Source organism: Nicotiana attenuata, unplaced genomic scaffold (assembly GCF_001879085.1).
Source record: "Nicotiana attenuata strain UT unplaced genomic scaffold, NIATTr2, whole genome shotgun sequence".
In the NCBI taxonomy this organism is placed as follows: Eukaryota; Viridiplantae; Streptophyta; class Magnoliopsida; order Solanales; family Solanaceae; genus Nicotiana; species Nicotiana attenuata.
Genome location: NW_017673096.1, coordinates 69,295 through 81,795, shown reverse-complemented (window position 1 = coordinate 81,795; position 12,501 = coordinate 69,295). Strand labels below are relative to the sequence as shown.

Sequence of the window (12,501 nt, the reverse complement as noted above, 5' to 3'; positions counted from 1 at the left end):
AAAAAAAAAAAAAAAAGACTACGGTTGAGGTTCGTATAAGAAAAATAAAATAAAAAGGAGAAAAACAAAAACTAGATTAATATTTGCCTTTTGCACTATTTTTAGGTAAAATTGATAAAAAGAGAAAGCGATTTTTATGTTATGTTATAATATTTGTCCTCTATAACATCAGTTAATTATAGCAACAAAAAAATATCGAAACAAACGAGATTGTTACATAAAGGTTAACCGTAGTCTCTTTCATTTAGTCATTAAGATGAGACCTTTTTATTTTTAGGTAACTTGACTAACTAAAATTTGAAAATAATATAAATAGAAGAATCTTTGAGTATTTTTTATTTCATATATATGGCACATGAAAAGTCCCAACACATGGTTCTATACTTGTGATATATAGTAATAATATAGCTTAACGTACTAGACTTGTTTTATTAGAGTATATATAACGCTATCTTTTTTTAAAAGAAATACATGGTTTCGTTTCCCTGAGCAGTTTAACATCGTCAAGTTTTCTAATTCATGAAAACTCTCAACTTTATCTTTTCTTTTTCCTTTCAAAAGGCCAAAGTTTCTGAAAAATTGTAGGGACTCAAACAAAGAAATCAAAAGAAATTTGGTAACTTCTTTCAAACGCTAAATTATGAAGAGGAAAGTACAAGAAAGGCTCACAAAAATAAATAAGAGATATAAATAATTAGGTGCATTCTATGTCATTGCACTTAATAAATATAATATAATCCAATAATCCAATAATTTTGTTTTATTATTACAGTGATCCGGTAATTACAGAATAATTCACAAAAAAGGCGGCAGGATTCGAATTGCTCCTTCTTCGCATTAATTTAATTCATAGATTTATCATATATGTAGTGATAGTATATTTGATTTTTTCACACTATTGGTGCAATAGTTATTTATCTTATTTTTAAGGTTATTAATTTTATTAATTATGAGTAGTTATCTTTAAGATGAACTGACAATGTATAAAGAGTATATAGAAGCTAAACCCTACTATATTCTTTTGGTCTTGAAGTATATTCAGATATTTGTTTAACTTATATACACCGATGTTCAAGATATTTTTACGCTAACTGTTACCCAAAAGATATTTACAGGTAACCCTCCATAAAAACAGGGATTTATAATCTTGAAAATAAGGAAAGTTACCTATTTAAAAAGTAAAAGTGACATGATAATGGATATTAAATAGTTAAACTCATTCAGATATTCCTATGACAAGAGTTAATTGAGCTATGTTTTGTTCTCTTTTAATCCAAATGATTTTAATTAAGTTATTCCATAATTTTTTTTGTAGGAAAATCTATCTGTCCAATATGATGTGATTAAAGTGTCGAAGCAAAGCCTTATTAAACTGTCAGATACAAGTAGAGGATCACTTCTTATGGAAAATCATTCCCTCAAACCTTGCTGGAGGAAGCCATTGACAAGTAAGTTCACGTTACTTAACTAGTTGCACCCAAAAAAAAAAAAATGGCAAGAAATAAAAAGAAAAATAACCTTAAGTTTGAAATGATAAGGGCAGCCTGGTGCACGTAGCATCCTGTATTCACGCAGGGTCCAGAAAAGAGCCGCATCCCAAGGGTAGTATGACGTAAGCAGCCTACCCTGATGCAAGCATCAATGGCTGATTCTACGGCTCGAACCTGTGAACTCTTGGTCACACGAAGACAACTTTATCGTTGCTCCAAGTTTGAACGATAGAATTTATCACACTTGATGTTTGCACCAAACTAATAATAAGATGATCGTGTGTCTTCTATATACACTTTTATTCTTTAATTATTCTTAACTAATGTATATATTTACATCAATTAATCACTTAACTATTGTAAAATAATATAATTAATTTGGTGTAAGTGAATAATTTTTTTTCCAAGGTTACGTTAGACACATTGAAAACATCTGTCACTGTTTGAATGATAGAGAGAGTCATTCAAAATCACCAGTTTTCTTTCAATTTTAACTTGTTTTTTTTTTCTTGTGATTTTTCAGTAAATGAAGAGCAATCAAAAGGCTACATCTTCTTCACTCTTACAGAAAGCCCTGAAGATCATGTCACACAAGTAACTTTTAATTTCCTTTATTTTCAGTTCCTTTCTACTGCTGTTTCTTTCTTCTTCTTTTTATTTTATTTTTTTATTTCAGTTTTAGACATCAAATTGAAAAACTAATCACAAAGAACAAAAGTAAGGAAGAAGCTTCTTTAAAAAAAACAAGAAAAATTAATAAGGGGGGAAGGGTATCTGGACACCTGTCAAGGCAAAGGGAAGCCACGAGTCAACTTGCTGGCATTAATTTCTTTTTCTTTCTTTCTTACAAAAAGCGAACAATTTTTACATGACTGTAGTTTTATCTGATACAAAATTTAATTAAAAAATTGAAATAAGATCTTAAATATGTCATAAAATTTGTATGACTATAATATTTTTAAAATTTGCGGCCAAAAATAGTGCGATTGTAAAAAGTTATCACTATGACTAAAATGAGAAGTTCAAAATAAATTTTCAAAGTAAAAAAGGTACCAATCTTTTCGACAAAGTGTCCTTTTTTTTTCACCGGACGTATTCACTTCACGTTGCTTACATCGTAAATAAAATTTTACACAATTATTATAATTTAATTTACTATAGGGTTTAATTTGCCTAACTTTTGAGTTTATTAATTTCACTTAATAATTCAAGGAAAGGTTTCCTCGAATGAGTAATACGAATCAATAGTCATGGGCAGATGCTTTTTGTTTTAATTTTTTTATATCATATTTTCGAGGCCTATAATTGTATTTACACATCCAATATGCATGTCAGATTGCTGATGCAGTGGTTGTGGCCAAATACCTCGGAGCAACTCTAGTCCTTCCTGAAATAAGAGGAACCAAAACAGGACACAAGAGGTAAATTAGTCATTTTATTTTCAGTTTTCTTGGATTATATTATTTATATATATTTACTTATTTAGCAACTCCATATAATATAACGAAACGATAAAAGGAAAAAAATAATTTAATACGGTAGATGTACAATCTTATAAAATGACTTTTCTTTAATTTTATTATTTTTTTTTTGATAATGAGTATGAAAATATTACAAAATTGAAAGGAAAGTTCGTTTCCGAATAATGAAGACTTTCTTGCAGAACTTTAGCTAGCGTTTGGACATAGATTTGGTTGAAACTTCAAAAAAGAATTTTTGAAGTTGTGTTGAAACAATTGAAGTTTTGTGAGTGGAAGAAAAAAACTTTCACCCAAAAACTGCCCTAGACCAGCTTTTTGGAACTTGAAATCTTTTTTTTAGTTTTTTTCCAAAAACTGATCATATTCCATGAACAAATAATGTTTTTAAAATAATTTTTTAAAAACAAGATTGCCAAAATATGGCCAAACGGGAGCTAATAGTATCTTAACCAAGTTCTAATCAGCTCGGTTAAAATGCATATATGCATTTTTTTCCTTCGAGTCATAAGCCATAACTTGAATTACATATTTAATGTCATTTTTCTGTTATCTATGGTTTATATTTGACTAATTTGACAAAAAATACTTTTAGGCAATTTGGAGATATTTATGACATAAAGAGATTCATGACAAGTTTAGATGGCATAGTTCAAGTTGTAAAAGATCCACCAATGGAATCATCAAAAGTGAATTTCACTAACATAAAGGTGCCAAGTATGGTCAACCAAGAGTTCATTGCATCCAAAATTCAGCCAATATTCAAAGCCAAAAAAAACTTATTTCTTTCAACTGAATTCCAATCTTCAAATTTGGCAAAGGCCAAAGAGATAGATCACAATATAAAGATGGACCCTTTTGCATGTTTAGCAATATTTGGAAGTATTGATTTGCAACAAGAGTTAAATCAATTAGTTGGTACAATGGTTGGGACACTAAGAAGTTTGAGCTATAAAACAAATGGACAATTTGTTGCTGTGGATTTGAAGGTTGAGGCTTTGGAAAGTATGTGCAAAGGGAATGTGATTAAAACTAAGCATTGTTATAATGCTAAAGAGATTGGTGAGTTTTTGAAGAAGATTGGTTTTCAAAGGCACACTACTATTTACTTGACTCAAAATGGATGGCATAAAAGTCTTGATGCTTTGAGAGAGATCTTCCCCAACACTTTCACCAAGGTAAACTTCTTTATCTATGTATACATTGGCTAAATATCAAGTAACTAATAAACCTAAAAGGTTGGAGAATTAGTAATTTTTAGAAATGTTAGATTTTCTTTTTTCTAAGTCCCAATTTGACCACCAAAACTTACAGTCTAGTGGTACGGATGGGAGTTTCTCACGCAATAGGTGTGAGTTCAATTCTCGTTGTTCCCTTCCCCCAATTCAATAGAGAAAAAAAGTTGAAAAAGGTGACCATTTGTCCACCAAGGCTTGCAGTATAGTGGTACCGATGAGATTCTCTTATACAATAGGTGTCGGCTCAATTCTCATTGTCCCCTCCCTCTATTCAATAGAAGAAGAGAAAGTTGAAAAAGTTGACCATTTGTCCACCAATGCTTAGAGTATAGTGGTACTGATGAGAGTCTCTTATACAATAGGTGTCAGTTCAATTCTCACTTTCCCTCTCCACCTATTCAATAGAAGAAAAAAAGTTGAAAAAGTTGACTATTTGTCCACCAATGCTTACAGTATAGTGGTACTGACGAGAGTCTTTTATACAATGGGTGTCGGTTCAATTCTCACTTTTCCGTTCCCTCTTCCTGGACCCATCACCCAATGCAATAGAAAGAAGAAGTTGCCAATTTGATTTTGAGTATAACCTAATTATGAATATTTAAGTGAATGAATATTTGAAGTTAAGGTTATATAGTTAAAATACATTAGTTTAATAATCAAAACAAGCAATCCCTTGATTTCTTGATTATTGAACAACTCTTCATGTCATGCACTTGTAACAGGATGCTATAATTCCAGCATATGAGAAGGCTAAATACCAAATAACCAAAAGTCCCGAGTTCGAGAAAGTTATCGACTTCCAAATATGTACACAAGCTGATGTTTTTGTACCAACAATTTCCAATCTATTCTATACTAATGTTGTGGCAAAGAGAATTGCCTCAGGAAAGACAGAGGTTCTTGTTCCAGCACAAAAAACTACATCATCTGCTGCAATGGACTATGTTTCTCCTTACATTTCCAAGAAATCACACTGGGCTTATTCATGCTTATGTTGATCAGTCTTATTATAAGTGTAAGAAAATTGTATCTTGTTTTGTTTAAGTCAACATGTGAGAGAATTGTAGATTAAGTCTAGTCCAATAGAAATAATAAGATGTATGTTGTAGCTATGAGAAGTATGTTTAGCAATTGTAAATCTTGTAGTTTTTGAATGTATTGTTTACAAGTATTAATGAGTCCTTGTGTTTGTTCTTATATGTTTATGCTTTAATTAGTTGATTCAGATTGTGTCCGAGTTTGTTAAGCTTCTTGGCCCATATTCATTGTGTTAGATCGCTTCTTCAATAATTGTCCAAACTCAAGTTTTCCCTTTTTGGTTTCTTTTGGAGTGTTCCCCAAAGTTCTTTACATTTGTCGTAAAATAGTGTTGCCCATAAAAATTTGGAAAAGCTATACAGTATAGCCGCTCCCAAAAATAATAGAATTGTATATTTGATACATATTTTTGAGGAAACTACACAATATACCCATTAGACTCAAATTAATTATCCGTTTTTGCTCATTTAAGAATTAATTACAATTCCTACCTATCCAGCCCAAACCTATTACCCGACTACCCATTTCCTTTTTTCTCTTGATTTAGTAATAATAGAATAGTACAATATCTTGATTTTTTTAATTTTCCTTTATGCATGTGTATTATGTAATCATTTTAATTTTTTCTTTATGCGTTTGTTTTATATAATAGTATTATAGTATCCATATCTTGAAATACATCATTATATTAATATGTGGTACATTATTTTTTGATTTTTCTTTTTAAGCATGTGTATTATGTAATAATATAGTCACATATAGTTGCCTGGAATTAATTAGTGGAACTGTATACCCTATTGGTATAATTATATGTCATATTAGTATCATATGGTAGTTGGAATATTTTTTGGTTGTTTTAGCTACATTTTAAAGTGAATTCTATTCTGAAATGATTTATATGATCATGTTTTGCTGTGTTGGATTTTCTTGCACCTATGGATATAGATTTTGTATATTATGTAATAGTTTTTGTATTTATATGCAGTTGTTGGAACGACTCCGTACAACTATATACCCTTTTAATATAGCTATATACTATATTGGTATCATATGCTAGATCATTTTTTAGTTGTATTAGCTGTATTTAGTTGGTACACTATTTGATTTTCTTTTAATAATAGTAATATAGTACATTATCTTGAAATACTTTATTATATAAATATGTGATACACTATTTTTTTTCCTCTTTATGCATGTGTGTTATGTAATAGCAGTACAGTCATATAGTTGCCGGGAATTAACCAGTAAAATTGTATACCATGTTGGTATAGTTATATGCCATATTGGTATCATATGGTAGTTTGAACATTTTTTGGNCATTCCTCTTGAATCAGATCATGAGGAAATCAAACTTTTAAACCCAAAGTCTATAGAAAAATATAGGCGAAAATACAATTATCTCCATTTTGGTTTAGTACAGATTGCAGCTAGACCTCTGTCCAGGGAAGGACTAGACACATCTCTACTCCTCTGTCTTAGAGATTCTAGATTTTTAGACTTCAATGATTCCCTCCTAGGAATGGTAGAAACCAGCCTTTGTAGCGGTCCAATTTACTTTGATTGTTTTCCTAATTTTACGGTGTCTCTTAGAGATAGAAATATTTTAGATTCTTTAACTCTTAATGTTAAAACAGCCAATTACAAAACCAAAACTGGATCCTTACCAGTAGCAATTATTTATAGAATACAGTACAAAGCCATGAGTCCTGCCTTTAACACTGGAGCCATGAAAACCCTCCATAAAGGAGAAACTGTTCTTTTCAAAACAGATCTACAAAGATCTCACCTATCAATACCAAAACCCATTTCTTGGAGCCAAGTTTCTCTACCACAAAACTGGTTACTACAAGATGCCACTCAAGCTGAAAAACTAGAAAATACTACGGTCTCTCAGATCCAACAATATTCTAGCGGATCTGTAGCCATTTCCTTCCAAAGATCCTTTAGCCAAAGAGTCTCTGTCTCGTCCTCTTCGACACAGTCTGAGATTCAGCCTGGAAGACATTCAATATCTTCTTTTCCTTCTAGGATCAAAACTGTTAATTTTGACTCTAGGATCCCACAAGCCAAATATTATGTAGAGACAACCCCTCCAACAGAAGTTAATTATGAACAACCTCAATCTCCCACTTACTCAGCTTTAGGTGCTGGATTAGGTGTTTTAGAAAAAGATTTCCAAATTGATAAAGAAAAACTTCGAGCAAATTTTTATTCACCAGAAAATATTTTCAAAAGAACTTGGTTTTTTGAGAATTTTCAAGGAGATAATAGAAAAAATCTCCGAAGTATCTACTATGAGTCTTTAAACTATATAAAAGAACAAATCAATTTCTTTGAATGGTTTGAGGCTTATGCTGAATACCACCAATTAGATTTTCCTTTTTCTAAATCAGTTAATGTTTCAAAAATTTGGAAAACCTCCTCCGGAGAAGAAGTCCTCTCAGAACTTCCTCCGGCACAAGGATTTTCAACAAGTTATGCAAATGCTTCAGTAGTAGCTAATCCTTTCAAATTAAAAAACAAAAATGAAGCTATTACAGGCAAAGATATTAAAAGTATTTTTGAACAAAATAATTATAATATTTACAATCCCTTGGTGAATATTTAGTTACAAAACCAACTTCAGCATCTACTAGTTCTAAGCCAGCAGATACCTCCACTTCTTCAATCCCTTTGTTTAAACCTTATGAGATCCCTAGAACTTTTGCTACAGAACTTCGGATCCACCAAGCTAAAGACTATCCTCAGTTCTCTGACCTTCAGCATAGGATCCTAGAAATTGAGAAAACCCTGATAGCTCAAGATACTCCAACTAAGGAGTCTTCTGTCCATGTTCTCCGAGAAACCGATTCTGACCAAGAAACCAATTCGCAGTCAGAGCAATTTTATGAAAATCCTTCCCTAGAAATTAACCCTGTCAGAACAAGATCCTTCAACTGGCGTCAACCCCGAAGACTTTACTATTCTAGAGCTATCCATCCTGATGTAGCCTTAGAAGAGAGACCCAATGTTATACAAAACAACTATAATGCCAGTAATATCTATGAATGGAACATAGATGGTTGTTCTGAATATAATATTCTGGCCAAATTACAACAAATGACTATGGTAGCCACTGCATACCGAACTTCTCATAACTGTTCTGACCAGCTTACTACCCATGTCTTAGTAGCAGGTTTCACAGGTCAACTTAAAGGATGGTGGGATACCCATCTTAGCGAAGAAGATAAGAAACAAATTCTCTTAAGTGTCCGAGTTGATTCAACGGGAGAACCAATTCTTAAGGATGGCCTTACCATTCCTGATTCAACCAACACCCTGATCTATACCATTATCAAAACATTCATAGGTAGTCCAGGTATCTTTAGGGAAAGATCTTCTGAGATACTTAACAACCTTAAGTGTAAAACCCTTTCTGATTTCAGATGGTATAAGGATTCCTTTCTTACCCGAATCTACGAAAAACCTGACGGAAATCTCCCATATTGGAAAGAAAAATTCCTAGACGGTCTACCTAAGTCTCTTAGGGATTTAGTTAAAGAAGAACTCCAAAATCAACATTCTGGTGATATTATTCCTTACGAACAAATCACCTATGGCCAACTCACCAGTCTCATTCTATCGCTCTCAAAATCTGTCGACATGATAAGATATTGAGACAATTAGCCAAAGATAGAACACAGACTCGCCGAGATCTAGGTAGTTTCTATGAACAATGTGGTTTACCACCTTGTAGCAAAAATCCTAACAATAGACGAACAACCAATGATATGGAGATTACAAAATATAGGTCTTCTGCACCCAAGTTTAGGAAGACCAAACCATTTTCTTCTAAATCCAAAACCTTTCCCAGTAAAAATAAATCAACAAACTTCCAAACTCCCAATTCTGGCAAATGTTTCAAATGCAACAAACCGGGCCATATAGCCGAATACTGCAAGTTGTCTAACAAAGTTAGAAATCTTGATTTAGATGAGTCTGTTCTTAACCAGATCGAACAACTTTTATTAGAAGATAGCGACACTTCTGATGTTGCTGATGATGAACTTGAACATCAATTTAACCAACTCGAAGATGATGACACAAATTCATCTTCATCCCAGTCTAGTCAAGAGGAACCTGCAATTAATGTTCTCTCCAAAGAACAAGATCTTCTTCTTGAAATAATAAGCAATCTCCAAGATTCTGAGCAAAAGAAGTACTATCTCGAGCAATTCAAACGAATAATAGATAAGCCTTCCACATCTTCCTCTAATGTCTTTACCAATCATCCTCAAGTTGCCAATACTTACAATATTACTGATATCCTCAGTAGATTCCCTTCCCAAAAACCTAAGGTAGTTAATATCCAAGATCTCCAAACTGAGATAGCATTCCTTAAGGAAGAAATTCGAGAAATTAAGGCTAAACAAGAATTAGACCGTCTTGTTCTCCAACAGCTCTCTACCAAACCTGAAGAGCCCAAACCAACTGAAGTTAAACCAGTTGAACAAGAAGTTTTTTGCAACCACCTCTCCAGAATCTCCATAAGAAAATGGCATATGAGAGTCATCCTAATTGTCAATAAGTCCTTTACTTTGGATATCATTGCTTTATTTGATACAGGTGCAGATCTGAACTGCATACAAGAAGGGCTCATTCCAACCAAATTCTTTGAAAAAACCAAAGAAGGTCTTAGAGCTGCTAACGGCGGGAAACTAGGAATTAGCTTCAAACTCTCCAATGTTGAAGTTAGAACCTCCCTAGAAAATTCTCCATTGTCAGCCTCAAGTTCTTTCCTATTAGTAAAAGACCTTACTAATCCAGTTATATTAGGAACTCCCTTTATCGAAGAGCTCATACCATTTATGGTTACAAAACAAGGAATTCTAATCGAACGCATAGGAGGTAGAACCTTTCTTCTTTTCGATAGACCTCCAATGACAAAGTTCTTGTCTACCATAAAAAGTAAAGAAGCACAAATCAATTTTCTCAAAGAGGAAGTAGCCTTCCAAATGTTACAAGAGCAGCTTCAAAATTCTTCTCTCCAATCCAAGATAAAAATTTTAGAAACCAAAATCCAGGAAGAACTTTGTGCTGACTTACCTACAACCTTTTGGAATCGCAAGAGACACATTGTTAGGCTCCCTTACGAAACTAACTTTGATGAAAAAACAATCCCCACAAAAGCTCGTCCTATTCAGATGAATCACGAGCTAACCATTCATTGTCAAAAAGAAATCAATGATCTTCTTGAAAAACGCATCATCTCTCCAAGCAAATCCCCTTGGAGTTGTGCTGCCTTTTACGTCAATAAAAAATTTGAGATAGAACGAGGTGTCCCTCGATTAGTCATCAATTATAAACCTCTGAACAAAGCACTTCACTGGATTAGATACCCTATTCCAAACAAAAAGGATTTACTTCAAAGGCTTTATGCTGCAACTATCTTGTCGAAATTTGATCTAAAATCAGGATTTTGGCAAATTCAAATAGATCCCAAAGAAAGGTATAAAACTGCTTTTGCGGTACCATTTGGACAATATGAATGGAATGTAATGCCATTTGGTTTAAAAAATGCTCCTTCCGAATTTCAAAGGATATTGAATGATATTTTTAATCCTTTTTCAAATTTTATTATTGTCTATATTGATGATGTTTTAGTATTTTCTACTAGCATAGATCAATATTTTAAACATCTAAAGGTTTTCTTTTATGTTATCAAAGAAAATGGATTAGTTTTATCAAAAACTAAATATAGTCTTTTTCAAACCAACATTCGATTTCTTGGGCACAATATTGAGCAGGAAACCATTGTCCCTATTCAACGATCCATACAATTTGCTGACAAATTTCCTGACCAAATTTTAGATAAGACCCAGCTTCAAAGATTTTTAGGATGTGTTAATTATGTATCAGATTTCATTCCAAGCCTTAGCAATTTGCTAAAACCTCTCCATGATAGATTGAAAAAACCTCCACCTCCGTGGACTTCAGTCCACACCAATGTTATCAAAGAAATCAAGTTGAAAGTCAAAAACCTTCCTTGCTTATCTCTCCATGATCCTTCTGCATTCAAAATAGTTGAGACTGATGCATCAGACATTGGTTATGGTGGCATTTTAAAGCAGAAAAAAGATGACAAGGAACAAATTATTGCATTTGCATCAAAACATTGGAATAATTCCCAACAAAATTATCCACAATTAAAAAACAAATTTTAGCAATTGTTTTGTGCATTTCTAAATATCAAGCTGATTTATTAAATCAAAATTTTTTGTTAAGAATTGATTGTAAAGCTGCGAAATCTGTTTTACAAAAGATGTACAAAATTTTGCTTCTAAACATATATTTGCTAGATGGCAAGCTATTTTGTCTATTTTTGATTTTGATATAGAGTATATCAATGGGAGCTCATACTGTATTCCAGATTTTCTTACCAGAGAATTCTTGCAGGGAAGATAAAATGCCAAGAAAAAAGAAAGCCGATATTTCGGATCCTCCAATACCTACTCTCCCTCCTCCGGAGAAACAAATTACTGAGACAATACCAAAACAATCTGATACAGATGTTGTTTCCACATAACAAACAATTTCAGTTGCCTCCAAGCAACTCACAAAAAGCACAGCTGGACCAGACCAGCCCAAATATGGAAAGCCATCAGACTACGCCATGAGCGGAGTCCCCCAAATTCGTCTGATAGAAGATTCAGGACCAATCTCAATTTCCAGTCCAAAAAAATGGGCAGACCTAGTTGAAGAAGAAGAGTCTCAACTATCTCAAGCTCAACTAGCACAAACCATCTGAATCCGTAAATATATTCATATATATATATATATATATATATATATATATATATATATACACACACACACATNAAATACTTTATTACATTAACATGTGGTACACTATTTTTTTATTTTCCTCTTTATGCATGTGTGTTATGTAATAGCAGTACAGTCATATAGTTGCCGGGAATTAACCAGTAAAATTGTATACCATGTTGGTATAGTTATATGCCATATTGGTATCATATGGTAGTTTGAACATTTTTTGGTTGTTTTAGCTGCATTTTTAAGTGAATTCTATGCTGAAATTATTTATATGAACATGATTTGCAGTGCTGGAATTTTTTTGTGCCGATGAACATAGATTATGTGTATTATGTAATAGTTTTTATAGTTATAGGCAATTATTGGAACGACCCCATACAACTATATACCCTGTTAGTATACAGAATGAGTAAGTTGCTTTGGGAATATTCAGCTTGCAATGCG

The 12,501-nt window shown here is 32.6% G+C and overlaps 1 protein-coding gene across 1 annotated transcript in view; it reads left to right on the top strand.

The window, feature by feature from the left end:
* The window catches only part of LOC109215433 (uncharacterized protein At1g04910-like), a 6,138-nt gene extending 695 nt beyond the window's left edge, over positions 1 to 5,443 (top strand). The window contains exons 2-6 of the mRNA XM_019379498.1: positions 1,316 to 1,448; positions 2,014 to 2,084; positions 2,826 to 2,911; positions 3,564 to 4,146; positions 4,929 to 5,443. Of these exons, the coding sequence (XP_019235043.1) occupies positions 1,316 to 1,448; positions 2,014 to 2,084; positions 2,826 to 2,911; positions 3,564 to 4,146; positions 4,929 to 5,204 (1,149 nt within the window). The 3' untranslated portion in view covers positions 5,205 to 5,443. The remainder of the gene's footprint in view (positions 1 to 1,315; positions 1,449 to 2,013; positions 2,085 to 2,825; positions 2,912 to 3,563; positions 4,147 to 4,928) is intronic.
* Positions 5,444 to 12,501: the final 7,058 nt, after the last annotated feature.